At 49.9% G+C, this 25,983-nt stretch overlaps 1 protein-coding gene across 2 annotated transcripts in view; it reads right to left on the bottom strand.

Moving 5' to 3' along the window:
• AGAP1 (ArfGAP with GTPase domain, ankyrin repeat and PH domain 1) overlaps positions 1-25,983 on the bottom strand; it is a 338,554-nt gene that overhangs the window by 112,471 nt on the left and 200,100 nt on the right. Inside the window, exon 11 of one of the 2 annotated variants that reach the window (XM_044913774.1) lies at positions 18,043-18,066. In XM_044913774.1, coding sequence (XP_044769709.1) covers positions 18,043-18,066 — 24 coding nt within the window. Of the gene's footprint in view, positions 1-12,148; positions 12,311-18,042; positions 18,067-25,983 lie in introns of both variants that reach the window. The other variant, XM_021679032.1, reaches the window with a different exon arrangement.

Genomic DNA, 25,983 nt, shown 5'->3' with positions numbered 1-25,983 from the left:
TAACTTATTAAAATCAAGGAATATCCTTTGATAGCCTATTATAAAATCCTTTATTTTATATGCATTTATGCCTTAGGAAAAGTCCTAGATAAGCCAAGGTTTGGAGTGAGGATGTGACTGAGATGCACACGTCCTCACGGGGGCTGACAGGCTGCAAACAGGCTGAATTGCCCACACCATGCATGGGGCAACACTCGGCTGCAATTCTGGCTGTAATTGATGGTCAACTTTGATTTTCTGCTTTGTGGTTTTCTCTTTTCAAGAATCATCACTCAATCTACGTTGAGAGAAAATATGTTATTTTCACCAAACTGAGAAAGGAAAAGCCCCTCTGTGCGCATGTGCGCACGTGCACACAGAACATGGAGTTAGGGATTCTGGTAAGTTCTCCTAGGGCTGTTTAGTAACCTTGCCTACAGAGACTCATGGCTTCTGCAGAGAGCCACTGAAGAGGAAAATTATTCCCACCTGCAGAAAGCAAGCAAGCTCTAAATGAAAACCAAGTAAAAGAACAAAGCTACCTATTTACTCAATTAAGAAGAGTAAAGTCAGGTTACTGAGGTATCCCATGGCAAAATGGCACAGTTCCCATTTCCAGTGTCTGTCACCTCAATGGCTGGAGGCGGACTCAGGACAGATTTCTAGAAACATCTACTGACGCCCCACCTTGGCATGTCCAACTCCTCAGTCTTGTACACAACATGTCAAAAAGAACTTTGAAGTGTTCCTATCTGATGATTCTGAGACCATCTACATGCCAAGAACCTGAATTCAGAGGGTAACACAGGGAAGCAAAAATCCTGGTTCATAACCGTGTTCTCTTAGGCATATTATCATTTGCTTAACTGTGTTAACTTCATAATGGCCAATATCAAGTGATCATTCTGGTAGGAAAAATCCCATCCTTTCAAATATCACTAGGCTTCGAGATCGATAACGGGAAGTACACAACTGCATAAACCCCGAGCTAATAGCCCTCTTGGGCATCAGGGAGCAGAACGCACCCAGCCCGGCCGTGGCCATGCGTGTGCCCCACAATTACCTGCGACGAGCCAGTCAACTGTAAGACGAATCCACCACCTATTTTCCTGCAGACACAAAGCTCTCTAGTAATTTATGCCTTCAGGCCAGGACGGACACTCACTGACGGAGACCCCTCGGAGCCTGGAGCCGCACCCGGACTGTCCTGGGAACTCGCACGCGGTGGCCACGTGCTCCAACCCGCCCTCCACGCTCAACATGTGTGCTTGGCGGCAGAGGACGTGGACTATCTTAACTATGATCAAACGTCGTATCATTAAACAGAAATTAGACAAGAAACAAGGGAAGCCTACGGATTGACTGGGAGTTCAGATGCTCTAAATGGCTAATCCGTCCATTTTTCACCTGAAGCCCTCTCCAAATGCAGTTTTGCTATTAAGCAAAACCCAAAGAAAGGTAATCAATTCCAACTAAAAAGCACTTATCCTGGGATGATGGTGTGCAAGGCACTTCAAACCCCTGGCTGCCTGCCAAAACCCAGACAACAGCCATCAATGTTTCTGACTATCCGAGAGCACAGGGGCCATGCATAATTGACTAGAAGATGGGCTAAAACTGTGCCCAATCAGTGTGTGATCAAAAACGCGTGGAATATTCAGCACCACTTGATTACATGGAGGCTTGTCCTTTCTCTCTCCTCATGAAATCTCTTCAAGGTCCAGAGTACTGTAATAAGATCATTACTGTCAAGCGCTACGAATCGCAGGCAATGAGTCTTGGGATAGGAAGTCATACTTCACAAGCTCCCCTGGTCTCTCTCTCTCTCTCTTTTTTTTGTATTTTACTGCATGCAGAGGCAGCAAGGCGACGAGGTGGCAGATAATGATCACATCACTGTATGGCAACTAGAAAGGCACTTTTAAAGAAAAAGCAGAGAGAAATCAGCTTAAGAGAAACTAAAACATTTTCCCTTCTGCTTTTTCCCCCTTAAAAAAATTAAATAGAATTAAACTGTGTGCAGTTGTCGCTCTTCATGAACTCGGATATAATGTCATTGAATTTAACCATTTGAGAGATTTTCATATTGCAGCCGAGCCCATTACCCCACAGACAAATGGCCAATTTTCTCCATGTCCCGAGTACAAAAGAAGCCCTTGATAAGTTGTGTGTGTGTGCGAGGCAATGCCTGCTGTGGGGCTCAGGGGCCTCCCTCTTTCATCAGTGATGACACCCTGGGCTCGGGCCTGGCGCCTACCGCACAGCTCTCGCGGAAAGGGACACACTTGAAAGCATGAGGGCATTAGTGAAGATTACTAAGCAAACAGTTTACCTCAGACCACACTTGCTCCGGAGCCCCACTAACATGTTGCGCCAACATGGGAGCACGCCACGATCAGACCCCGCAAGCACGCGAGGCACACATTTGATTAATCCTTGAATCCAGGGGGGGGGGGGGTTCAAGCAAATGGTGGGGGGCTTCGTCCACGGCTTCCCTCTACCCTCCATCTTCAAACTGCGTCACTCCCCTCATCCCCCCTAAAAAGGGTATCATCCTCAGAACGAACATAAAAACATGGATTCGTTGCATCTGTGATAGGGAGTTAAACATCCCTAAGTTTTAAAAAATTACAAGAGTGATGTCCCCTTGTCACAGACAGGACACAGCCTGTCCTCCAGTCCTGCATGTTCCAACTGCCTACAGAGGGGCTGAAGCAGTGACTCCCGAATTTCCCTGGAATGTACCCGAGTGTGTGCGCATACACGGGAGAGAGACTGCCAAGAAGCTGTGCCACCACCGGGGTCCTGAGGAAAGAGGCTGAGGTCAGAAGTGGCAAAGGGATTGCTGCTTCCAAATTCCTTTTTTAAAGATTTATTTTTTATTTTAGAGAGCGTATATGCACGAGTGGGGGGAGCAGACCCCCCACCGAGCAGGGAGCCTGAAGCTGGGCTGGATCCCAGGACCCCGAGATCTCGACCTGAGCTGAAACCAAGAATCAGAGGCTTAACCAACTGAGCCACCAGGTGCCTTGCTGCTTCTGGGTTCTTAAAGGCCACGGTGGGGCATGGCAGGCGTGGCCCTGCCCAGCACTCCTGCTCATGCCCAAGCCCCTGCAGTCCTTGCCAGGTGGCCAGCATGAGTCCGCGAGGCTAGAGGCAGACCCCGAATTCACATCACCTGCAGGACTTCACTGAACCCTGTCCTTCCCCTGCGAAAACGGAGACAACCATGCCACCTGCCGACACCAGCGGGGTGTCTGGAGGCTGCGATGAGTCACACGTTCAAGAGCGGGCGCTCAATCAGTCCTGGTTTCCCTCCCTCACACTTGATGACGTATCCTAACGAGGCACCCAGGGCGTGGGGAGGAAGGTGTGCGCTGCGCAGTCGAGTCCCTGGAGTATCTTCCTCCAGCGGCACAAGAGGGCACATCCCAGCGCACGGACAGGAACAGGAAGTCACAAGGCTGTGTGGCCTGAATGTTTATGTCCTTCCAAAATTCATCTGTTGAAGCCTGCAGTGCTGGAGATGGAGACGGCGGGAGGTGACCAGGGTTGGTGCGGAGAAGGCTGGGCCCTCGGGACGCACTTAGTGGCCTCACAAGAAGAGGAAGAGCGAGTGTGCACATGGAGGAAGGGCCACGAGCACACAGTGGGAGGGTGGCCTCTGCAAGCTGGGAATCAGGTGCTCACCGAGAACCAGACGGGCCTCGCCCTGCTCTTGGACTCGCAACCCCTGGAACTGGGAGAAATGAATTTCCACCGTCTAAGCTGCCCATCTGTGGGTCTGTCACGGCCCCGGCCGAGGGGGACACACGGTGTATGTGAATTTTATTTGTCCTTCCCGTTAACCAAGTTGTTTCTACACAGACCTAGTTCTGCATTCAGTCACTGTCTTTATTCCGTTTTGCTTTACATCCTTAGGAACGAAGCCCCCCCGACATGTGCATCTCATTACTGCCAGCACTGCGAGGGAAAACGCGGCGTCCTCAGCTGGAACCTCCCAAGGGCCAGTCCGTCCTGGGGTCCCCCGGACAGAAGTGTCTGAGGCCCCCAGGAGGCCGACGCGGACTCAGACACATCATCACATCTTCCTTCTGAGCATTACAGTGTCCGTTCGCCTCCGGTACTTTTGCGACAAGATACATGTAGCAAAGCAGAAGTATAAAAAGTGCCCACGCAACCGGAATGGCCAGGAAGGCCCTGCTGGAACCGCGCTGGCCCTGCCCCTCCTGGCTCAGGGGCCCCGGTCAAGCAGAGCACAGCACAGCGGGGTCTCCGTGTCGTCGCAGAGATAAGCGATAACCAAAGGTCCTGACAGCTCTGACGTTCTGAGAACATCAAGAAAAGGACTCTGAGGGATAACCTGCAGGTGACTCGGTGTCCCAGACTAGGCAGCATTCCATTCCCAGGGCGCCCAGAAGGAAACGTGCTGTCTCGCGGTCTGCCCCTGGACCCTGGAGACCATGGGCAGCTCATGCCGACCGAGCCCCACTGCAGAACAGCACCCCTAAGTCGAGGGAAAAGAAGAGCCATTGAGGTCTGTCACATCCCTGTTCTCTGGGACAGGCACCTTGAAAGGAGTCTGCATTTTTCACAGGTGAGCCCATCCCTGCTCGTGGATGGCAGGAGACCCTGGGACCCCCATTTATCCGCATTCCCTTTCTGTACTCCCCCTCCTTTCCTGGAGCAGCAGAGATCTCCTCCTCTACAAATGGCTCGCCTCCTCTGCAGAGCCTCCCGCGGGGACCCCAAGGTGCCGGGGTGCCTTGGGGTCCCTGCACAGGCTGCTCGGTGGACGCGGCCTGTTTACGGACGTGCGTGCTCCACCTGACAGCGGGCATCCTGAAGGCAGGGGTCGCCTCTGTCACAGCCAGCAGGTGACCAATGCACTTCCAGGGAACTCAGTCTAACTCTTCAGTTTGTGTGTACTTGAAAAAAAACAGTATCAAAACCACTTCTGTTGTCATCAGCTCATCGTGATGGGGATCCTCTGTTCTGGGTCTTCCTGCTGTGGCCGACTCAGCTTTGTTTATGTCCGACCCGCCGACTTCCACAAAGGAGCCGCGGGCGCCTCCAGCTCGTGTGTGTCAGGAGGACGGGACCCTGCAGGATGGCTTTGGAGTCCACGGTGCGCCATCTATCCTGTCGACGTCTAGAGTAAACCCAGAGCTACTCAAATCCAGCAAGTCCGTTCTTGGGGGAGCTGGGGTTACAAACTGAGAGCTCGCTTTGGAAAAACGACCTGGTTTGTGGGGAGTAGCAGGTCCCTCCGAAAATGTGGTGCCTCCTCTGACTTTCAGCTCAAGGGCGAAGAAACCCAGTCACCCTGGCTCCCTTCTCCGAGTGGCTGTACTCGAGGAATATCTTCGAGGAAGAAGTTCAAATTCCTGGTTTTTCACATTCATGCTGATTAACTGCTCGACTCAGCAATTCAGATGCACTAACTAGTTTAATAACGAGGGAGTTCAATTATGAAGTCCTTACTGTTCTAAAACATGGCTGGTGATTATGGAGTTTTGTGGAGTCGATTATGGAGGCTTCTCGTTCCCTCTCTTTTGACTCAAGGCAGCTGCCAAAATTAGAACAAGGAGCAGACGCGAGGGGTGCTGCTGGAAGGTTCTCGAAAATTAAAAGGAGGGAATCCAAGGTGATGTGTGCTAGCGTTGCCTACATGGGTTTCACAACTGCCGCCCCCCCCCCCCCCAGCCACCTCCAAATAATACGAAATCAAATGAGAAAACCGCACGGACAGGAGCCAACCATGAAGGCAGTTCCTTGGCCCTGACCCCAGGCTGGCTGCGTGTACTATCACGGGCAACACGGAGGACCTGACGTGCCGGCTGTGGCCAAGGAGGAAGGACAAGAGCATCACGGTGATGCAACACTTCTGTAACAAACGGCCCTCTCTACCACCGAATCATCATGTGCAAAATCCCCAAATGACCCAGTGATGCCCCAAACTGCACGAGAGTCAACACAACCCAATGGACACCGATGAACGGAGCTTCAGTGCCCCCGGGTCTTGCCTTCTTGTAACCCGAAGCGCGCAGGAACAAGACCGGATGATGCGCGTGCATGGTATTTCCTCTCCAGACTGCCTTCCAAAACCCTGCCACACGAGTAAAACACTGTTTTCCGGAGCTAAAAGGTGAACTAACCGATCAGGCACAGCAACAGCTGTTTCCTTAGTAGGAGCTAAGTGAAGGTGAAGACGAAACTCCGTTTTGCGCCAAATTAAGCACCACTGCTGGTGTTTCAAGTTGTAAACGGAGGACGTATAATGAAAACGCGATGCCTTCTGCAGCTTTTTATTAAATAACCGTATGTACTCAGTCTGCAGAAGATAAAATGAAGCTCTGTGGCATGTTCCCTTCCCCTTTCGTAACTCAACGCTCTTCCGTCCTGTTCACAACTACCCCCCGCACGCCTCATTTAAACATGGGCTGAAAAGGTAGGTGGTCTCTTGTGTATGTCTTAGTTCCAGGTTAAGGCTCTAAGGGCCTCTGGGAGGAGAGAGGAGCTGAGTCTTACTTCTCGTGTCTCCCACGGAGCCAAACACACAGTGCTTCCTATGTGCTGGATGCTTGATACTTGACGAGAGGATAAAATGCTTCGCCATGTCAGGTTCTTCGGTGCAGGAAGGAAGGAAAACTCCATCCGGGCTGACCTTTGCAACTTGGACTTAATGAAATCTGTAAACAAATTTCAGGCTCAGGCCTTGCCTTTGATTGCCTATTGAGTGCAGCTGGGATGGGCAATTCTTTTCTTTTTTCTTCTTCTTTTTTTTAATCCTAACGGAGAGAGGCCATTTGTGACTTTTCCTCCACAGGATAATATTTCAGTATCCATCCAGGATCAACCATACAACGGTTCTATAAAGACCCAGAATGAACAACCAAGGGATCAGGATGAGAAGGATAAAATAAATTCCCTTCTGAGACCTTTGGAACAAAGCACTGTGAACCCAAGGGGGAGGCGGGTAACACAACAGGATTTCTGTATATCCTCTTATATAATAAGATTGGGTAAATCCCGACTGGCTCTGCATTTTTAAAGAAAGATCTTTGCTACACAACTTCTAGATGTTATGATTCATATAAAAGTCAGTATCTTTACATGGAATCTGAGAAATATCAAGGAAGCTACTCTGTCTGCCCCACTCCTAGATTCAAAAGCCGCTCCACATACCTCAAAGACTTGCTTTTTGCCTGGTGGAAAGAGTTTGAGGCAGAGAATCAAGAGAAAGTTCTGTCACCTACCAGCAACCTGACCCTGGACAAGAAAGCCACTTAACCTCTCTCTACTTCCACCTTTTCACTGGGGGAACAGGGAAATTAACACTTGATGCAAACTTGCATGAATGTTATAAAACTAACGAGAACCACCAGGTTTGGGGCCACAGAGGATGCAGGACTCTGTTTCATTTCTGCAACAGTAAGCTCAGTACTGGACCCTGGATAAGAAGATGCCCAGAGAGCATTGAGATTCAGAGACAATGCCAAAACACAGCAAGTCATTAAAGATCTGTATCCTTTCTACTGCCCAGGGGTTTCTGGGCACATGCCCTTCAACTTGGTTCTGGTGACAAATCCAGGGCCCTGGGTGCTAGCACCTTTCCAGGGTTGAACTCCCCTCCAGCCAGTGCTGTGGCCACCACAGGGGACAAGGTGCCCTGCTTCTTACAAAGTTTGCCTTCTAATATCTGAACCAAAATCCATCTCCTTGAAGCGTCCATCCACCGGTCCCAAAGAAGCCCACCTGGGCCACCCAGGATGTGAGTTCACGTGCCCCCAGGCTCCTGTCCTTCCCTACAGCTCTTCTAGATACTTCAAAGATTCCCTCCACATCATGGGCTTCAGTCCCCACATCCGTGCGTCTTGCCCACGTCCAAATTCACCTTCATTGGTCTGTCATCATCGTGGAGTACAGAGCCCAGATGTGAACATACAATGTAATTAATTCTGAGCAAATCAAACCCAGTTTAAAATCAAATCACCAATATTTTAATATCCAATGTTCTGAAGGGTCTATTAAATAGGAGTACAAGTAGAAATGGGATACGTGAATTTTTATTTATTTTTTAAACGTAACGACCACCTGCACCCTTTTTATGGTACAGCCAGAGGATGTTGGCTTCTACGAGGCTCGTTCTTCTCAAAGTTAAACTCACTGAGAAAGTGTCCTATTCCTGCCTAAAGTTAGCCTCAGCTATCAGCCCTGGGAGCAACGAGGCATCCATCACCTTTCTGGGGCACTCTGCTTTCGATGACATATGAGGTCCCTCTCACAAAGTCAGAGTTCACTGCCCCAGCTTGTACCCCACACTTCCTCCACAGCACAAGGAGGGGCTGGGTTATTTTTAATTTCTGACTTTTTTTTTTCTAAAGGTCCTTTCATTTATTTTAGAGAAAGAGAGAGAGAATGCATGTGAGCAGAGAGAGGGGTGGAGGGAGAGAGAGAATCCTGAAGCAGACTTCCCACTGAGCGTGGAGCCAACTTGGGGCTCAATCCCAGGACCCTGAGATCATGACCTGAGCTAAAATCAAGAGTGGGCTGCTTAACTGACTGAGCCATCCAGGCGCCCCTAATTTTTGACTCTTTAAATGATACTAATCGTTTTAGATAAGCCCAGTGACTGGCTTGAATATCCAAACAAATTCTCTAGCGCTCACACATATACACACATTCCTAATCAAGTTATGACGTTAGAACCCAAAATAGTTATGAAGATAAGGAGTTCTTTTATGTTTATAAAGATCACAGTTTCTGTTTCTATAATTTACTAGATTCACTCCATTCATTTTAAGTTATACATATAAGCAAATGACTGTTCAACTCAGGTTATAGCATCTTCTGCCACCGGGTGTAGAGTTTCATCGTTTTTCAGAGTAAGAGAACTAGGGCAACGATCATGAATGCTGGTACCGCGAGAAGCTGGCTGGACAGGGTGGCCTTATTTCCATCAGGTGCACCAAGAGCCCCCATGGGGACAGGGCGTTTCTGGCTTCTGAGGCAGCACAGACACTGACGATATTATCCTGTTCGCTTGTACTTTCTGGACAAGCATGCTGCCAAGGTAAGAAATAGCTGGCAACAGAATCTTTGCACTTGGCTGAGCGTCTAGGGCTCCTGTGTGGTGGGCTCGGCTGGGGAATGGTACAGAGGGGCATTCAGGAAGCTCTGACCACCCCCTCAGCTGGGCTCAGGCCAGGCCCCCAGGAGACAACGGTGGATAGCACACGGCCCCGCCCTCTCGAGAGGCTTCTGGTCTACTGCACTTACTGAGGTCAGGGCACAGACTTCCCCAGGGATTTCTCAGAGGCACTGTCAAAGGCATGAGCACCACCTTGCTTCTGTTGCTTCATCGCTACCTTCTCTCTGTCTCTGCCTTAGAGGCAGACCCGTGTGGCTGGTGCCCTTTGGCTTCTGCTTGGGTTTAGTCAAGGGGGGCAGGCAGGAGATCAGAGGCGGGGAGGGGAATGAAGTCCGGGCGGTCCCCCGGGTCCCTCAACTTCTGGGTTACCACAGGCTAGGTAGGTCCCTCTGCTGAAGGCCACAGCTGCTGACTGGAGGCCTTGCCCAAACAGCTCTCTCTCTGGGTCCTGATGGCTGGCCCCTCTGCTGCCCATTACGCTCCTGGGCTTCTGCACCACCCTGTAGCTCTTCTCACCCCTCTGCAGACAGTCCCATGGTAAACCTCCCTCGTGACCCAGCTTGAGGGTGCCATGCTTTCCCCCGGGACCCTGACTGAAGTAGCTAACTTTCAGCGATACTTTATCTTTCCTAAACTCCGAAGAAGTCTGAATTTGTCATTTGTTCCAATGGGTTATGTCAAAAACCATGTAACTCAACGACTTTTCAAACATCTTCTAGAGAACTTTTTATATCTACAATTCCCATTTTTCACAATGAGGTCAGTCTAACCCAGAATATAGTGGAAGCGACCAGTCATGGTGCCTTGCAGGAAAGTAAAACAGAAATATTTTCTTATAATTAAAATTAAACAATATCCTCTAAAAATAAAACATACACAACTAGCTTTAATTTCAAGAACAGATGTTTAAATTTAGATGGTTTACGCCATTTACGTAAAGAAGCTAACAGCCGTTAAGACTATTACAAAATATTGTGTAACACTAAATCTAAAATGACCTCAACTGTAGGTTGCCTTATGGCTTCAGAGATGTAAAATATGGAAAAAAAAAAAAAAGAGTGCCTTAGAAATAATGAACTACGGTGCGCTTCACAAAAATGACTCATTTACTGTTTTGTATGTAACCTTTCCTAGGGAAAAATGAATCATTTTCCTTTTATAGAGAATCTGTTACCTTATTTCGAACTGGAAAGATGTCATGGCCATTGGTATTACAGACACAATAATCCGTTAACTAGGAAGCGAGGGGCAGCTTCCCTTCTGATCATTGGTGTTGAATTTCTGAACACACGTCAACCATTACTCATCATCCATGCTTGAGATACTGTGGCGATTTCTAATTTGGGTGTTTCTATGGTGCCTGGGAGTCTGTCTTTTTGTCTGTGTCACCACCGCGCACTAAGGCCTTTTAATGAAAGGGTCCAAGGTTGTTTTTGCCTGGAGGATCTGTCTCAGCCTTATTATACACTAATGCTCAGAGCACAGGATACGGTCCCAGTAATTCAGGAAACGGGCTGGGAGCTTCTCGGGTGTCCAACAAGCTCACGGACACCTCTCAAACCTCGTTCAAGTCGCCACTGGCTCACTGGGACACTGGTTTGAAGCTGCGGTTCAATTAAACATGCAACCACTGATTTACCTGAAGGCTGTATCTTACTCACACAGTTTTCACTCTGTCAGGAGGTGGGTAGGATATAATTAGAAAGTGTAAAATATGTGTAATGTACTTACAGGTGGACCCAAGAATCAGTTTCTACCAAGTGGTGCTTCTGAAAAAAGTTGTCAGAAATACGACATACCCAGTAAGATGTTTATCTGTGACACGGACAGGCGGTCTTTCCCTACAGCAAATCTTCCTCTCCCCTGGGGTACGTGTGGCGCATGTCACCCACCCTGGTGAGGCGCCAGGCTTCTTCCTGGTTTCTTCCCCAACCTCCCATTCAGGGGGGCGTGGCGGCCGGTGCATGGCCCACCATCAGCCCTGTTCCTTCCTTGCTAATGTATGCATTGTGGGCTTACAGGCTCACGGCTGGATACTAGGAGGGAAGAAGCCACTCTCTCCAACACTGCAAATTGTAGTTCTGAACAACCAAGTAGAGGATTCAGGAAAAGCATGGCAGAGAAAGAGAAAGGGTGTAAGTTATAAAAGTATTTCTGGCGCGTGCGTGGAACGTGTGTTGAAAACAGACTCTTTTACTATTGATGGTGTCACAAATAACAATTAATGTTGAACAACGATGCTGCGAAATTTTTATTTTCCTTTGACATATTTTCTTCAGCTTGTTTATTACAACTGCATTAATTTCACCTCTCATAATGTGTGTGTGTGTGTGCGTGCGCGCGTGCACGCATCTCCACTTTGCATCTGTGAAATAAAAAAATGTAAATCCATCTGAAGGAGCGACTTCAGAAAGATCACATCTGGCCATCACCGAGAATAAAAACTAAGGGCTCAACAAGTCAAAGGAGGACCAAGACAAACTGTGACAAACTGTGACAACTGGAATATTAATAGAGCCCACAAAACAAAAAGAGTGGAAAGACACTCACAGAAGGAGCATTTATCATAATGTGTTGCTGAAAGCCAGGATTGGGGTAGCTGTCTTGTAAGAATTAAGACCAGCCGATATCAGAAAAGATTCCTCGAGGAGGAGAGGCAACCGTCTTTATTAGAATAAAATACTGTGGCGCCCCCCCAGTTGGAGTGGACACTGTTGACCCAGGGTGCGGAGGGAGGGCAAGACCCAGAACCTGCCCAGGCAGGCAACAGGGAAACTGGATTCACCTTCTACCAGACGACGACTGCCAGAAGGGGAGAGAGCTGATCTGGTGGAATGATCCTGAGAATCAGTCAGTGATGAGGCAGCTCCAAGGCCTCTCTAGTGTCGCCTTGTACACAGAAAGCACATGTGGTGACCTGCGTTGTGTGCATGTGTGGTCCTAAGGGTAAGGGAGTTCCCCAGCTTGAAACGCAGGACTCAGACTCTCACCCTGAACTCCCCGGGGAAACCTTACCTTCAGCGGTGCCGGAGAGCCCGTCGGCCTTGAAGTTGCTGGTACTTTTCTTCCTTCGGTGCTTCTTTCTGTTGGCGTGAGGGGAGGGGGGCGGGTCGAGCTTGGGGCTGGTGGTGCTGGAGATACTTGGGCTGGAGCACACGGAGTCGCCCAGCCCCGTGTCTGCCATGGGACCGGAAAAGGCAAAAGAACGCAAAAGTTAACACTTACAAAGTCGACTTTGCAGAAATACGAAAGCAATGCTCCTCCAATACGCTACCAGGCCCCACAAGTACTATATTAAGCTGAGATCACTGGATTGGAGGCCCCAGAGCATCCAGTATGAAAAGTTCACGGGGCCGTTTCCTCTAATGTATCACCTGCCATTAAAAAAAAAAAAAAGACTTTATTTTTGGATCATCTGTAGGCTGTGGAGCATTTAAAATTCTCTACTTCGCATGATCGGTGTTCTAGAAAAGCAAAGTGAGGAGTCCATGCCTTTTACTAGTTTATTTTTCTCTTCCCATAGTTACCCTGATACATTAGGAGCGAAATCAAGAGGCTGAGAACGCATATGAAGGCGTCTGGCGGCAGCTCTGCTTCTGCGCGTGCGCACAGGAGAGAGGGAGTCCTGGTTCGCTTACGTCCACCCTCAGCGTCACATACCACCGCGGCATCAGTTTATTACTAGTGAAACATGGCCCGCCGTGTCTCTGTCCATAGCAGACCTGCCAATTACTGATTCACTGAAGCTATTTATAAAATTTTAAGACCGTTGCACACACGTGTGAATTCACTGTAAGTGAAACTCGATTTAGTACGTCCATCTTTCTCTTTATCCAAGAGAACACGAGAGTCGTGCTTAAAAGAGCAGGGAACGAACATGGACTTCAACCAGAGAGAGTCTTCCCAAAATGTGAAGGAGAGGCACCATCCGACCGCCTGCAGGGCCTGAAGAGTTCTTTATTTCAACGAGTCAGCCTCTCTGTAAGCTCAGACGACACCAAGTGCTTTGCGATGCACTCCATTCGTTCAACGAGTATTTTTTGAGCGCCTACTGTGGGCCACTTTTCTAGGTGCTTGGGCTCCATCACTGAGAAAAACAGGTAAAGATTCCCTCCGAGCAGCCACAGCCCAGATGCAGTAGAAGGTGGTAAAGTGTCAGGGAAACGAGTAGGACGGCGTGGGGGCCCGACCACCCCAAAGTGCCCGCAGGATAACCCAGCGGCACCGGACGGCACCAGACCCTGGAGACTGCTCAGCGGGGTCTAATCTTCTTCTAAAAGTAGCAATTCTCGTACATATTTTAAAAATACTAGATCCCACTGGATAGCAGATGAAAACTGTAAATGTCCCAGAAAAAAAAAAGGCTAATCTAATGAACAGGTGCACATCATTTCTGAGGGCTCAGAGGCCGCCTGGTGTTGCTAAGGGACCTTGGGATCCGAGAGCGTTAGCTGGTCCCGAAGCAACCCTTTTATAGCATTACTCAACGCTCACACTTCAGAAGGGATTATTTTTTGTTCGTTTCAGATATTTGTAGCCTTCAGGTTGTAAGCCTTCATTCACTCTCTGACCCATCCTCTCTGACTATTTGGGACCTACCCTGTGTCAGGCACGGTTGACAGACGACGGGACCATCACAATGTCACAATGACCGCCCCCCGCCCCCACCCCCGAGGAGCTGAAGCCTCACCATGGAGGAGGGTGAGGAGAACGGGCAAGGACGACCGGCCTCTGAGACAGCAGGCTGGCCTTTTGCTCTTTTAGTCTGTCCCTTGGGCATCCACTCAATTCAACGCACCATTTTCATTCCCAACCGTGTGTCTTAATCCTTAGGCCACTCCACTGCTGTAATGCTCTCTCCCGAAAGAACATTTCTCCTCTCCGCACTGGGCTGTCTGTCAGTCATCTGGATCTAAGCGGTATGCCTGTTCCCCAGGGCAGCTGCAGATGCCCACTTCCCCTGTACGATGCTGAGCACAGAGTGGCGGCACTCTTACCACATAGGCATCCCCAGGTCCCTCCTATCATCCAGTACTTCCTTTTGAAGGCACACACCAACGTCCTTTGCAAGATGTTAAGAATATACCCTTGAGTTATGGATGGTCATGTCACAGCTGCCATCCATGTGGGGTGGCTCTATGTCTGTGCTCTCTATTCCCTTCTGGGACTCCTTCTGTCTGTCTGTCCTGTAACAGCACATGGCCTTGAATGCGATGGCTAAGGCGTCCTGGTGCCTCACACAGCAGGGCACGCCCCCCGACGTTGTAGATCCTTCCCTATTGCCTTGGCTATTCATTCTGAGCACACAACTTGGTATATCCACCCAAGACACCAGAAAAGACATTAAACCGGGAGGAGTCAAAACAGCCTCCAACCTGCAGACGCAGCGGCGCGCAGCTGAAAGCGCCGGTGAGCAACCCCGCAACAAGACATCGTCCGCACATCCCACTCCAGATCCGTGGCCTCGCCTACGGAGAAACTGCCACACACTCTCGTCAAATGCTTTGCTGAAGGGCTACACGGCCGCCCCACTGACACACATTTTTGGCAATTTTTAAACAATAAAGGGAAATCCACTTCATGTTTTCTCTCCTTAATGAGCTATCCTGTTTATCACTGTTTCCTTTTCTGTATTCACCCAAAGCACTTCTCTAACATCCTAATTTAGGATCTGACTTGGGAATGACCTTAAACTCCCTGGAACACTAGTCATAATTCACCTTCCTGGGGAACAAAACGACATGTGTCTGTGTCCAGGAATCTCCCTCCATTCCAGATGCAGAAAACTGTTCCTAAAGTCATTAACAGGGACTCGGGCGATTTCATTCCCAAGTTTTCTGGATACCTTGGAATATTTGTAATTCAGGGAGAAATCTCTGATTCACTTGAAGCAAATGGCTGAGCAGCAGCCTTGAGGTAGGAGTGACACCTGCCTTCCCCCAACGGCCCATCAGCAGCCTCTCCAGCCTTCCTTTCCATGGGCACCCTTCCACACCAGGGCACCCATCCACCTGTGGCTCCCGAGTCCCACTAAGCCACTGGCTCTCAACTAGAAACCCCTGCCCAGGGACACCTGATAACGTCCACAGATATTTCTGGTTATCAGACTGAGACAGGTGGAGGTGTACTGGCATCAAGTAGGTAGAAGCCAGAGATGCTGAGAAATATCCCACAACACACAGGACAGCTCCCACCACAGAAAACCAACAGGTCTAAAATGGCAACAGGGAGACCTGCAGGATCGGAATTGCTCCACTCCTCGTCACCTGCTCAGGCTCCTCCTGGTCTGTCTGTGCAAACGCCCTCACGAGAGCGAACCTCTCAGAATATTCCCTTCGCCTGCTATGACCTGGCTCTCCCCGGGGGGGGGACACCCATACCTCCCACCCCCAGGGAGCACACAGGTGGGGGCAGGTGTCCTTCCTGCCCCCTCTGCTGCTTGCAGACCACTCCCCCTGCCCTCCAGCCCCATCCCTTGAAGCGATGCCCCCCGTAAGCCCCCTTCTTCGCTCACTGACTGTTTCAGCAGCAGCTCACCCCATCCTCACTCAGGAGTGATGACGTCCAGTTCCTCCTACGTGCTCACTTCAGCGTCCTGGCCTCTCATGCCTCCGCCTTGCTAAGCTCCTTCCTTCTCTCTAGCCTTCATGGTCCTGACCCAGGCCCGCTGCGGGGAACCAGCTCCTCTGAGTCTTATTTTTGTCTCCTGGCTCACTCACACCAGGACCCACACTCTGAGGGTTAATCTAGTGGCGCTCTTCTCCCTCTACCTTTCCTGATCATTCGTCCAACTTGACTTCCACCTGTACTCAGGTCCTGCTGGAGGAACAGAGCCTCATGCTCACCGGGGCTGGACCTCTGGCCTGCCCTTCCATTCACTACGTTCCCAGAGTAAAGCTGCTCCCCGCTCTCCAAGAGGCTGTATCACACCTCCTCCGTTCTCCTCAAATGCCCCACACCTCACTCCCTCCCCCACAAAGACATCATTTTTTATTTTGCTGAAGATAAAAAAACCCCCAAAAGCAGCAATCAGAAGACAGCATCCTCCTTCCTGTCCCTGGTTCCCATGGACCCGGGGCCTCCTCATCCTGGGAGCTGGATTCTGCCCCATTTTGCCCCCAGAGCGACTTTGCCCCCTGCCTTTCATACCCTCTCCAGCCTGCATCAAACGTGCTGTATTATTATACCGTCTCCCGTTTCTAACAAAACCCTCCATGACCCCATGCCCTTGCCCAGCCACCACCTGATTTCTGATCCTCTTTAAAGCAGAGCCCCCTGAGCCTCTCCCCTCTTTGCTGCTTGTGTCTGGTCACAGCTGACCCTGCTCCAGTCAAGGTCGCCCCACCAGCTGCTGCCATGCCCTCGCGGTGGCCACCAGCACTGCCACCAGCCCCATCAGTGGACAAGCCCCGGTGGGACTGCGCAGCACCCCACACAGCTCACAGCCTCCTCCTTTGTGGGGAAGGCAGAGTGAGCTCGACGCTCGTCAGATCACAGGGAAACTAGGAGGGTGTGGGTCTAAGAAGCCAAAGGAGAGGCCCCCAGAGAGGCTTTCCCCACTCTGGCCGCTGCCCATGGCTGCCTGGCATCCAGTCCCACTGCCTTGCGGGGCAGGCGGCGCTCCCCACGTGTGACGCCCCGCCCCCCGTGTGTTTGTGTCCCTGCTGACGACGAACACCCTCCTGGCGAGATGTGATCCTTACGGAGGCAGGGACTTGCTTCAGCCTCTTCACCAGGACACAGCCTGGAACACAGCTGGAATGAAAATGGGAGTTGCATGCATATTTGTGGCATTAAGTTTTATAAAGAGTTGAGCTCCCATCGAGAGGTGCTCCCACAGGTGGATGGCGCAGCTTTCTGTTGCCTAACAGAGAAGCACTTGGTGAGTTCATCCTAAAACCACGAGCACGTGAGTTTCCAGCTGTCCAGAACCTGCTTTAAGGTGAACATCTAACTCCGTGAATGAGTCTGTTTATGCTGAGAGTCTTCCCCCTAAAGAAGCCTTAAGTACGCCACACACAGTGCATGAGCGCGGAGTACTCCACGAGCCGGCTCTCCTAGGCACCGGGGCTTCATCACAGAGAGAAGGGCAAAACCCCCGCCCCACGGAGCCACCTTCTAGGAGTGAAGGAACGCCTATCTACTTTCTTGCTCGATGCCTTCAGGAAAGCCTTTTTTTCTGGAGCCATGTTACCTGAACAGAGAAGGAAGGGGGGGTCATGTGTACAGTGAGCACATCAGCTGCACGCATGTGACTCGATGTTCACGGCAAGCGCCCCCGCACACAGAAGGAACTAAGGCAAGGCGCCGTCTGTATGCCCACCTTCCTGCGTCGAGCAGGCCGGCCAGCCAGCCCCATGGCCCCCCTGAGAAACAGAAATGTGACTTGGGACCACTGGTTGGGCCACAAGGACTCAGAATGCGAGTGTGAGAGTGACAGGGAGACAAAGTACCACTGAGTCAGGAGAAGGCCCTGGGGTGGGGGGGTGGGGGGGGAGAAACAGAACACATGAGCCCTAACCGGCCACTGGAGGGAGGGATGGAGACGAGCTTTTAAGATGACACAGGGTTGTCATAATGAAAACAGAAAAGCAGGATCAGCATTTGTAAGCCCCGTAAATTCTATTTCAGATACGGAGGAAGATGAATTAGTAACCGATGGGCACAAAGCACTTTGGAATCCACGACTCACTTCCCACCCACTGCCCGATGCGCCGCGCATAGGGCCCAGGTCCCACCGACAGAACCATCCTTGTTGGAGTTTAGAGGTGACGAGCTGGGGCAGTGACTTTCCAGGTCGTCTGCAGGTGAAGGTGGAGCCCATCTCTCGTGTCTTCTCCCCGCTCGCGCCCATGTCCCCAAACCCCCTGGCCCCAGCCCTAGGAATTTACTTCCCCAGGTAGCAACACTGTGGCCACCTAGAGCCTGGGTGTCTAGGGTGGGGGGATTGTCGGGGGTGGGGGCCCCAGGACGGTGACACAAGTATTTGGAAAAACCAGATGCCCCAGGCTGGGGTCAGTGGGAGCAGGGAGAGCTCAGGAGTGCATGGCCGGGCGAGGAGGCTGTGTGTGCGGGGACCAGGCGGCCTGGCTGTGGGAAGGGCCTGCTGCAGCACAGAGACCCCCACTGCTCGGCACAGAGAAGGCGATGAGGCCAGAGGGCAAGGATGGGCAGGACCTTTGGTTGGGGGGTGGGTGGTGGGTCAGGGGGGCCCTGGCAGGAGACAGGACTCCGGCAGGCTGAACTGCTCCGGAGGCCAGGGGTGGGTCATGCGGAGAAAGCTACGTTTCGAGTTAGCTGGGTCCTGAGCTGCCGTATGAACGCCCCTGGCTTCTAGATCTTGAGAACTCCCTTTTAAGAGGAGTTGTTTAAATTCCTCTGGTTTAAAATATGAGCAATCAAAATGTACTAGGCTTCCATGCTGTGCTTTTCCATTTCCAACGACTCCTCTTGCCTGACAAGGTATCCCTCAAAGTGAAGAGGCCCGGAAAGCCCGGCCTCAGACGCTGTAAATGAGCTCCAGCCGCAGCCCACGGAATGCAATCCGCTCCTCCTGGCTGAATACAAATAATGCATTTTATTTTGTATCAATTACGGGGAGCCGGGACAGCCGACGACCGTCGACAGGGCTAAGTACGGGAGGGTGGACGCGAAGAGAAGAGAGGCATGCCAAATTAAAAAAGCAAGCGCCTCATTACTCCACATCGAAACCGGTTTTGATGGAGGGACTCGGAGGCCCCCGGACACGTGGCGCCGAGCCGGGATGGGCCAGTCTGCTGCCATCCCGTGCGCTCAATGTCAGCCATTAGTTCTTCCCAATCGGGCATCAATGTTCAACGCACACCCCAAAAAATATATAATATGAGCAATAATGATAACAATCTGCAGTCTCTCCAGGCTCCGGTACGTGAAGTATGAGTCAAAGACGCGCCTCACTTTTCACTCGGAGAGCTGACAAGCATGACCAGAGGGGAATAAAATAACATTCCATTCGCATAAATATCAAGCAGCCTGCTTGAGACGGATGGCCAGGAATGTATTCTTAGCTATCATTCCGGCAGACAGGCCCAAGGACACTCATAACTTATTTTACAATCATTTAGTTTCAGCTCAAGTGGAAAACGTGACAACTTATCTCTGCTGACAAGATGCCATATCGAACCTTACAATTAACTCTCCTCCGATTATCTGCCCAGCCGATCATTAGCTGGCCCATTTCTGATGAACTGTTGCAGGGAGCTTGCCTCGGTGAGAGCTGTCACTGCCAGGTGTGTGGATAGGTTTTTGATATCCCAGCTGATATTCAAATCCGCGGGGCTCTATGCATGTGACTCTCAAGGCCCTGCTGCTCCCAAGGGTCTGGAATTGCGTCTGCCGGGGAAGGCGTCCTTCGGCCCCGCGCTGGGAAGGGGTGGTGCACCCCCACTCCCCACCGTATGCCAACAACAGCTACTGTTCTTCCTGCAGCGGCCGGGCTGGCTGTCCCAGCGCACATCCCCGGCCCCCGGCCCAGACTCTGGAGGGAGCACCTCCCACCACTCTTGCTCATGGGCTGGGTTTGAGAGAGGGGACATCAAGAAGTTGCTGCGGGGAGCCACCAACATGACCCGAGGAGCTGCTAATGGTCCCCAGGGCTGGCTGGCTGTTAATGTCCGATGTGTCGAAGACCAATATGAAAACCTTCAAATGTATGTTCACAGGAAGTACGCATCTATATAAAAACAAAGAAAGCAGGAAAAAGGAGGACAGGTGTGTGCATACCAGCCCTCCCCTTCTCCTGCTTTCACATACTCCCTAACTTACTCATTTGGCAGTATAAGGTAGCATATATTCCTAGAAATCCTTTTTTTTGGGGGGGGTATTAAAAAAATACAAAATGATCAAAGACAGGGCTATCTGTTGCTGCTGGGTTGGGGGCAGGGGGCATCAGTCAAGGGCTAAGACCTTCTAAAAACCCAAGATGAAGTCATGTAGAAGCCAGTGAATTAAAACACATTTCCTTCGAGACAAGGCCAACCATATAAAGCTCATTTGGATCTTTAAGAAGGGCTCTGTTCTTTCTGAAGCTCAGAGAGATGTGCGGGCTGGTAAATAAAGAACAGGCCACCTCTGCCATCCAAGGAAATCACAACATCCCGGCCTCTGTTAAAAGGTGAGTGTGAAGTGAAGTTCAAAACCTCGCCCCTTCTCACAGTCCTTTTGACGGGAGCTTTCAACAGGAGGAGGTTTACTTAAATCCCAATCTCTGAAGATGTTTCAGAGCCTGGTATATTGTCCGGTTCCCTTTGCCGCTCGCGGTGCTCACACAGAGGTACACGGTGTCAGAAGAAGGGGCAGCAGGGGCACGATGGGGGTTCGAGGAAGATGACAGGTGTTGGGGGAAGGAAGAGACACCACAGTGTTAGACTGAGTTACAAAGTGGGGAGGAAAGGAAGACAATAGGAGGGGCCAGAATGGAGAGAAAATGTGGGGGAGAACCATCTCCTACCTGGGCCGCGTTTAGTCGCACCAAGATGTCTCTGTAAATAAAACTCAAGTATTGGGATTGATCTTCATTTATGTGAAGCCCTTACTTACTGAAACGTGTCTGTGATAGCCTTAAAAATAGAGGCACAAATGTTGATCACGAATCAGGGTGCAGGATTTTTCTTTTTTTTTGAGGTGATGGAAATGTTCTAAAAAGGACTGTGGTGATGGCTGCACATCTCTGTGAATCCACTAAAACTCCTGAATTGTATACTTTGAGTGAGTGAGACGTACTGCTATGTGAATTTTATCTCAATGAAGCTGTTAAAAAAAAAAAAAAAAGAAAGAAAAAAGGGGGGATGGTATTTGTGTTAAATGCTACGAAGCAATCAAATAAGGAAGACCAAGTCAACGTCACAGTCTAACAAGATGCAGGGATGGTATCAGAGTGAGGGTCAGAAAGGGGCCTGGGTACAGTCACAAAGTTCAGCTGAAGCTGCCGAGCGCGGGGTGGGGGATCCATGGCACTGACGGTCTGGGCCTCCAGCCACCTGCCAGGACCTGGCTCTATGCTTTGGGTGAATGGCAGACCCCGGAATGTTCCACCCTCCTCTAAGGGAGCCATCCCAGTCTCCCCTCCTCCTGCAGAGCACAGCATATGGCTGCAGCCAGAATGGCCTTGTTCCTCTCAAGTCTCTCTAGTTTTCTTTCAGGCCGGATGGCCAGCTTGCATTGACGACCATGATCTGATCTCAGGGGATGAAAGGTAGAACGTGTTGTGGTTGAGTGAGGCCGAGAGCCTGAGGAAGGCAATGTGGGAACATGCTGGGAAGGTACATATTAGGGAAGGCACCTCAGGATTTTACACCTGAGGGTCAAAAATCAAATTGTTCTCTAGTTGATTTTTAGCTGAATTAGTCCAGCATACTCCGAAAAATGCAAAGGCGCTCAGAGCAGGGCCGTTAGGTAGAAATGAAATCACTTCAAGAGATGTCCGTTTCTTTCCAGCCTTCTCTCTTTTTACATAATCAGCCACAACCTTTTCTCAAGTTTGGTGCTTATGACTAGCAGCTGACAAAGAGATCCTGGTTCATGTGGGAGGCTCCGTGGTGGAGCAGGCTGGGGAAGGACTGAGCATGTCTAGAAGAAAACTCAATTACAGAAGTTAATTAAATGTACGCTCTCTCTTTGATAATGTAAATTTCCCATCTTTAGGAATTTAGCTGTTTCTATTAAAAGTCACATGGAGTCAAATTACCAACTGCTGCACAAGAAAGCGTCAGGTCTGAGGCAGGACAATCTAGCTTGTTAGGTAGGCGGGGTCATGGAGGGCTCTGTCCAGGGTCCTGAACACATTCACTCAGGGCATTCTGTTCAAGGCACGGAAATACACCAAAATAAGGCTGCTTCTTCATGACACATCCCTGTTCTTAACCTGCTGACATCATGTGGTTTGAAGAAGTAGAGTGCTGGTGTCCTCAGCTTTAAGAAAACCTGATACACAGACACCCGGACTGAAAAAAGAGGTAATTTGGTTGTGACATATCCCACTGCTCCAGGGTCAATTACAGGTTTCAAACAAACAAACAAACCTCAGAAAGAACAGAATATGTCTCTCACTTTGCTTATTATTATTTTTTAAAGATTTTATTTATTTATTTGAGAGAGAGAGAGAGCACATGAGATGGGGGGAGGGTCAGAGGGAGAAGCAGACTCCCTGCTGAGCAGGGAGCCTGATGCGGGACTCAATCCCGGGACTCCAGGATCATGACCTGAGCCGAAGGCAGTCACTTAACCAACTGAGCCACCCAGGCGCCCATCACTTTGCTTAATTATTTCTCTCCTGCTTAGGATGGATTTCAAAATTTTGACCAAAACCAACACTTCTGCATATATTTTTAATATCCGGAATTATGGCATTAAGACAGTTTTTGAGGTGTGGGTACAAGAAAATAAGTATTTGTGGGGTTCTGGATCCATGCTGCTCAGCCGCTTCTGGAAACTCTGTGCCTGTCTCACCAGCAGGGTGTGAGGCCATCCAAGCCACTAAGTCCCTGAAGCCTGCATGCTGGCCACTGGCCAATTTGCACTTCAGCTCCTCCCCTGCCCACCTCCATGAAGCAGCCCATTGTCCTCGGAATGGCCTTCGGCACGTAGCATAAGACGGAAGCGTATCGAGGGCAGGGAGAGAACCATGATGTGTGCCATGAAGAGGAACCAGCACAGCTGTAGAATCAGAAAGGCAGTTCAAAATCCTAGCCTGGCCAATTGGCTGTATGACTTGGGGGAATTCATGTCTGTCAGCCTCAATTTCTTCACAGCTAAACTGGGCAAAACAGCCATCCTGAACATCTACCCTTGGCCTGCCATGCCCCAACATGCTCCTTCTCCATTTCAGTCAACAGCAACTGAGCCTTCCTGCTGCTCAGGCCAGAGGCCCTGGGCCGTCCTGACTACCCCCTTCCTCTCACACGCTACCCCCATCTGCGAGGACACAGAGATACCAGACAAACGGACAGAGAGGCAGAATGGCTCACCAGCATCCAGCTCTCTTCCAGACTTGGAACAATGCAAGTACACAAAACACGGCTCCTGTCCTAACTGGCTTCCATTCTAGTGAAAAATATTAACAACAGACACAGAGAGAACATTCGCAGCATCCGAGGAAGGATGGTGCATGCTGTGGACAGACATGAAGCACAGAGGGCGGAGTGTGGATCCTGAACACCATGCACACACGGCCACAAAGGGTAGTCAGGTTTTCTAAAACAATAATCATCCAGTAAGTCGAAACTGAGGACTCTCAACAGAGAAAACCACACGACTGATACCAAAACATTAGAAACATCGGGGGAGTCTGGTAACTATTAGAAAGGGTCCTGGGAGATTTACTTTGAGATATGCCACGACTACGGCTAGACAGACCACAGTGCTGCTGACAGGCTGCTCGAGGGATCCTCAGCGGTGGGAGCGCGAGCACCACACGACCTTCACTGTGACATCTGGGCCCCTCTTCGCGCTCCCTCTCAACACAGGGCTCCTATCACCATCTTCCTTCCCAGTGCTGTGATTTCGTCTGGGTGTGTTTCTCTTACGTGGCAGTGTCCCTCCAGTAGGCACCCCCCAGCAAAAATAGGTGCTCAGTAAAAAGGTCTTTCTCCCAAGACTTAACTGGCAGCACAAAGAACATAAACGTAAGATTTTTTTTTGAACGCCAGACGAAACAAACATCCAGTGTATCTAGAATTGTACATTTAAGACCCGGAGACTTTAAATATTATTTAAACGCCAGCTGAAAATCTGTATTAAATTTCCTCACAGTTTTGAGCACTTTGTAGAATAAATTATTACCACATGAAGGTGATAAATTATATCTTTTTAAAAAGACCTCAATTTCCCCCAAGCATCCCATGTAACATTTTGTTATGTTTCAAGTCAATGGTGGTTATTTTCGTTTTGAATGAAATCAAATGCTAATTTGAAAAGTCAGAGAAATAATGTCTTGTCCTTAAAAATAATACTTGAAAAACTCCTTGTTCCATATGATTTCACGACTCTCTCCCAAGCCGTGGGACACGCAGCTTGATTATGAAAAGGGACCTTTGAGCTTCCCAAGCCCTTATTGCTGGTGGGTGGCATGCCCCCATCAGGGGAGCAAGAGCACCGTGGCGTCAGGTGCTTCAAACGGAAGGCCCGGCCACTTCAAAGAGAGGCCCCACTGGCCTCCGAAACTCCATTCCCTTCCGCCACACCTGGGCCCTAACAATAGCCCCAGTCAGTGGGCTTGAGGTTACTAAGTGGGACTCCCTTGCTCCCTGAGCCACTCGGCCCGTGAGGGAACTCTGAACAGTTGGGTTCCATGGGTAATCCATCCACAGGAAGCCTGGAGCTGATGGAGGGCAACCTGCAACCACTCAGGACTACAGGTGATGAAGCTCAGCACTCAGAGGAGCATGACCTTGACTATATGTGCATGTGTGTGTGCAGACACCAGATATTTACTGCTTCAACAAATAACTACCCAGTGCCCGCTTCATGGGGTGTACTGTTCTAGGCCCTGGGGAAAGAGCAGTGAAGAAAACAGAAAGATATGATGGGTTTAAGACATAGAAACGGCTAATAGTGCAACACCCAAACAGACTAATCCAACTGTAAATCCACACAGCTATAGACTGATTTGTGCGGACGCTGAAGCTACCAAAATACATGAGACTAAATCTGCATCATGAGCTGCCTTGGGTACCTGTTCTGTATCTGAATAACCTTTTAACAAAATAAACATCTTTGGGAAAAATATAGAAACACGCCCCCCCTTTTTAAGATTTGTCCAATGAATTTTTTTTTTTGAAAAGCGTGAAATGACTCCTTTAATGGCAACTGAAAAGACAGTATTTCTCTTTCCTGCTGTTTCAGAATTTTGCTAACCTGCTGCTAATGACTAATGACTGTGCTACATATTTTATGTAGATTCTAAGGCTGGGGTTGACCTCTAACTCTTCTGCCTGCAAACTAGATATTATCAACCCACTCATGTCTCTAACGAGTGGCAGGTGAGCGGTGGCAGCACCCTCATTTGAATAAGGAAGTTGAGACAGTAAGGTCATCTGTTCAGTGAGCACTGGAATCAATCTGGTGTGACATTAATAAGAAGATGAGGTTAATGACTTCTTACTTTTGACACACTGTTAAAACACTGTATTTAAAATATTTACTGGGTCACAAATAGGTAGCAGGTCCACATGGCAAATGAGTAGCTCAGGGTGGGCTGTTTGGTTCCCCTCCGAGATCTGTAGTGAAGATTCCTCCTTGTTGCAAAGGAAGCCTAACGATTTCCTACATTTGGCAAGCTCTAAGTTCTAGGGGTGCAAACACAGCCCAGTCCACGAAGGGGCTGGTGGGCTGGCGTGGTGTGATGCATCTCAAGGCCAAGATTCTTCTGATCGTGTGACATAAGAGGACACTGTGGATTTTGTGCTAGCATAAAATGAGTGATTCCCATGGGAACTCTCCATGAGAAACTAAGGCTGCCCCCACGCTTAACCAGGGTGACGTTCATCCTGCTTTGCCTGGGACAATCCCAGTTTATGCTTGTTTCCCGCCGTAAGTATTAACACATGGGCACCTCAATCTTTTTTTTTTTCTTTTAAGATTTTATTTATTTGAGAGAGAGAGCTCGAGCACACACGAGCAGGGGGAGGAGAGGGGGAAGGAGGGGAAAGAGCGTCAAGCAGACTCTGCGCTTAGTCTGGAGCCCGATGTGGGGCTTGATCCTATGACCCTGAGATCGTGACCTGAGCCGCCCATTGGCACCCCCATCTTAATCCCACTCTGCGATTCTTTCCAAAGAACAAAGCTCAAAGGAAATCTAATGATTACGACTATTA

This window comes from Neomonachus schauinslandi, chromosome 3, assembly GCF_002201575.2.
Source record: "Neomonachus schauinslandi chromosome 3, ASM220157v2, whole genome shotgun sequence".
Taxonomy (NCBI): Eukaryota; Metazoa; Chordata; class Mammalia; order Carnivora; family Phocidae; genus Neomonachus; species Neomonachus schauinslandi.
Note: the sequence above shows the minus strand (reverse complement) of the source record. Positions and strands in the feature narration are given on the sequence as shown.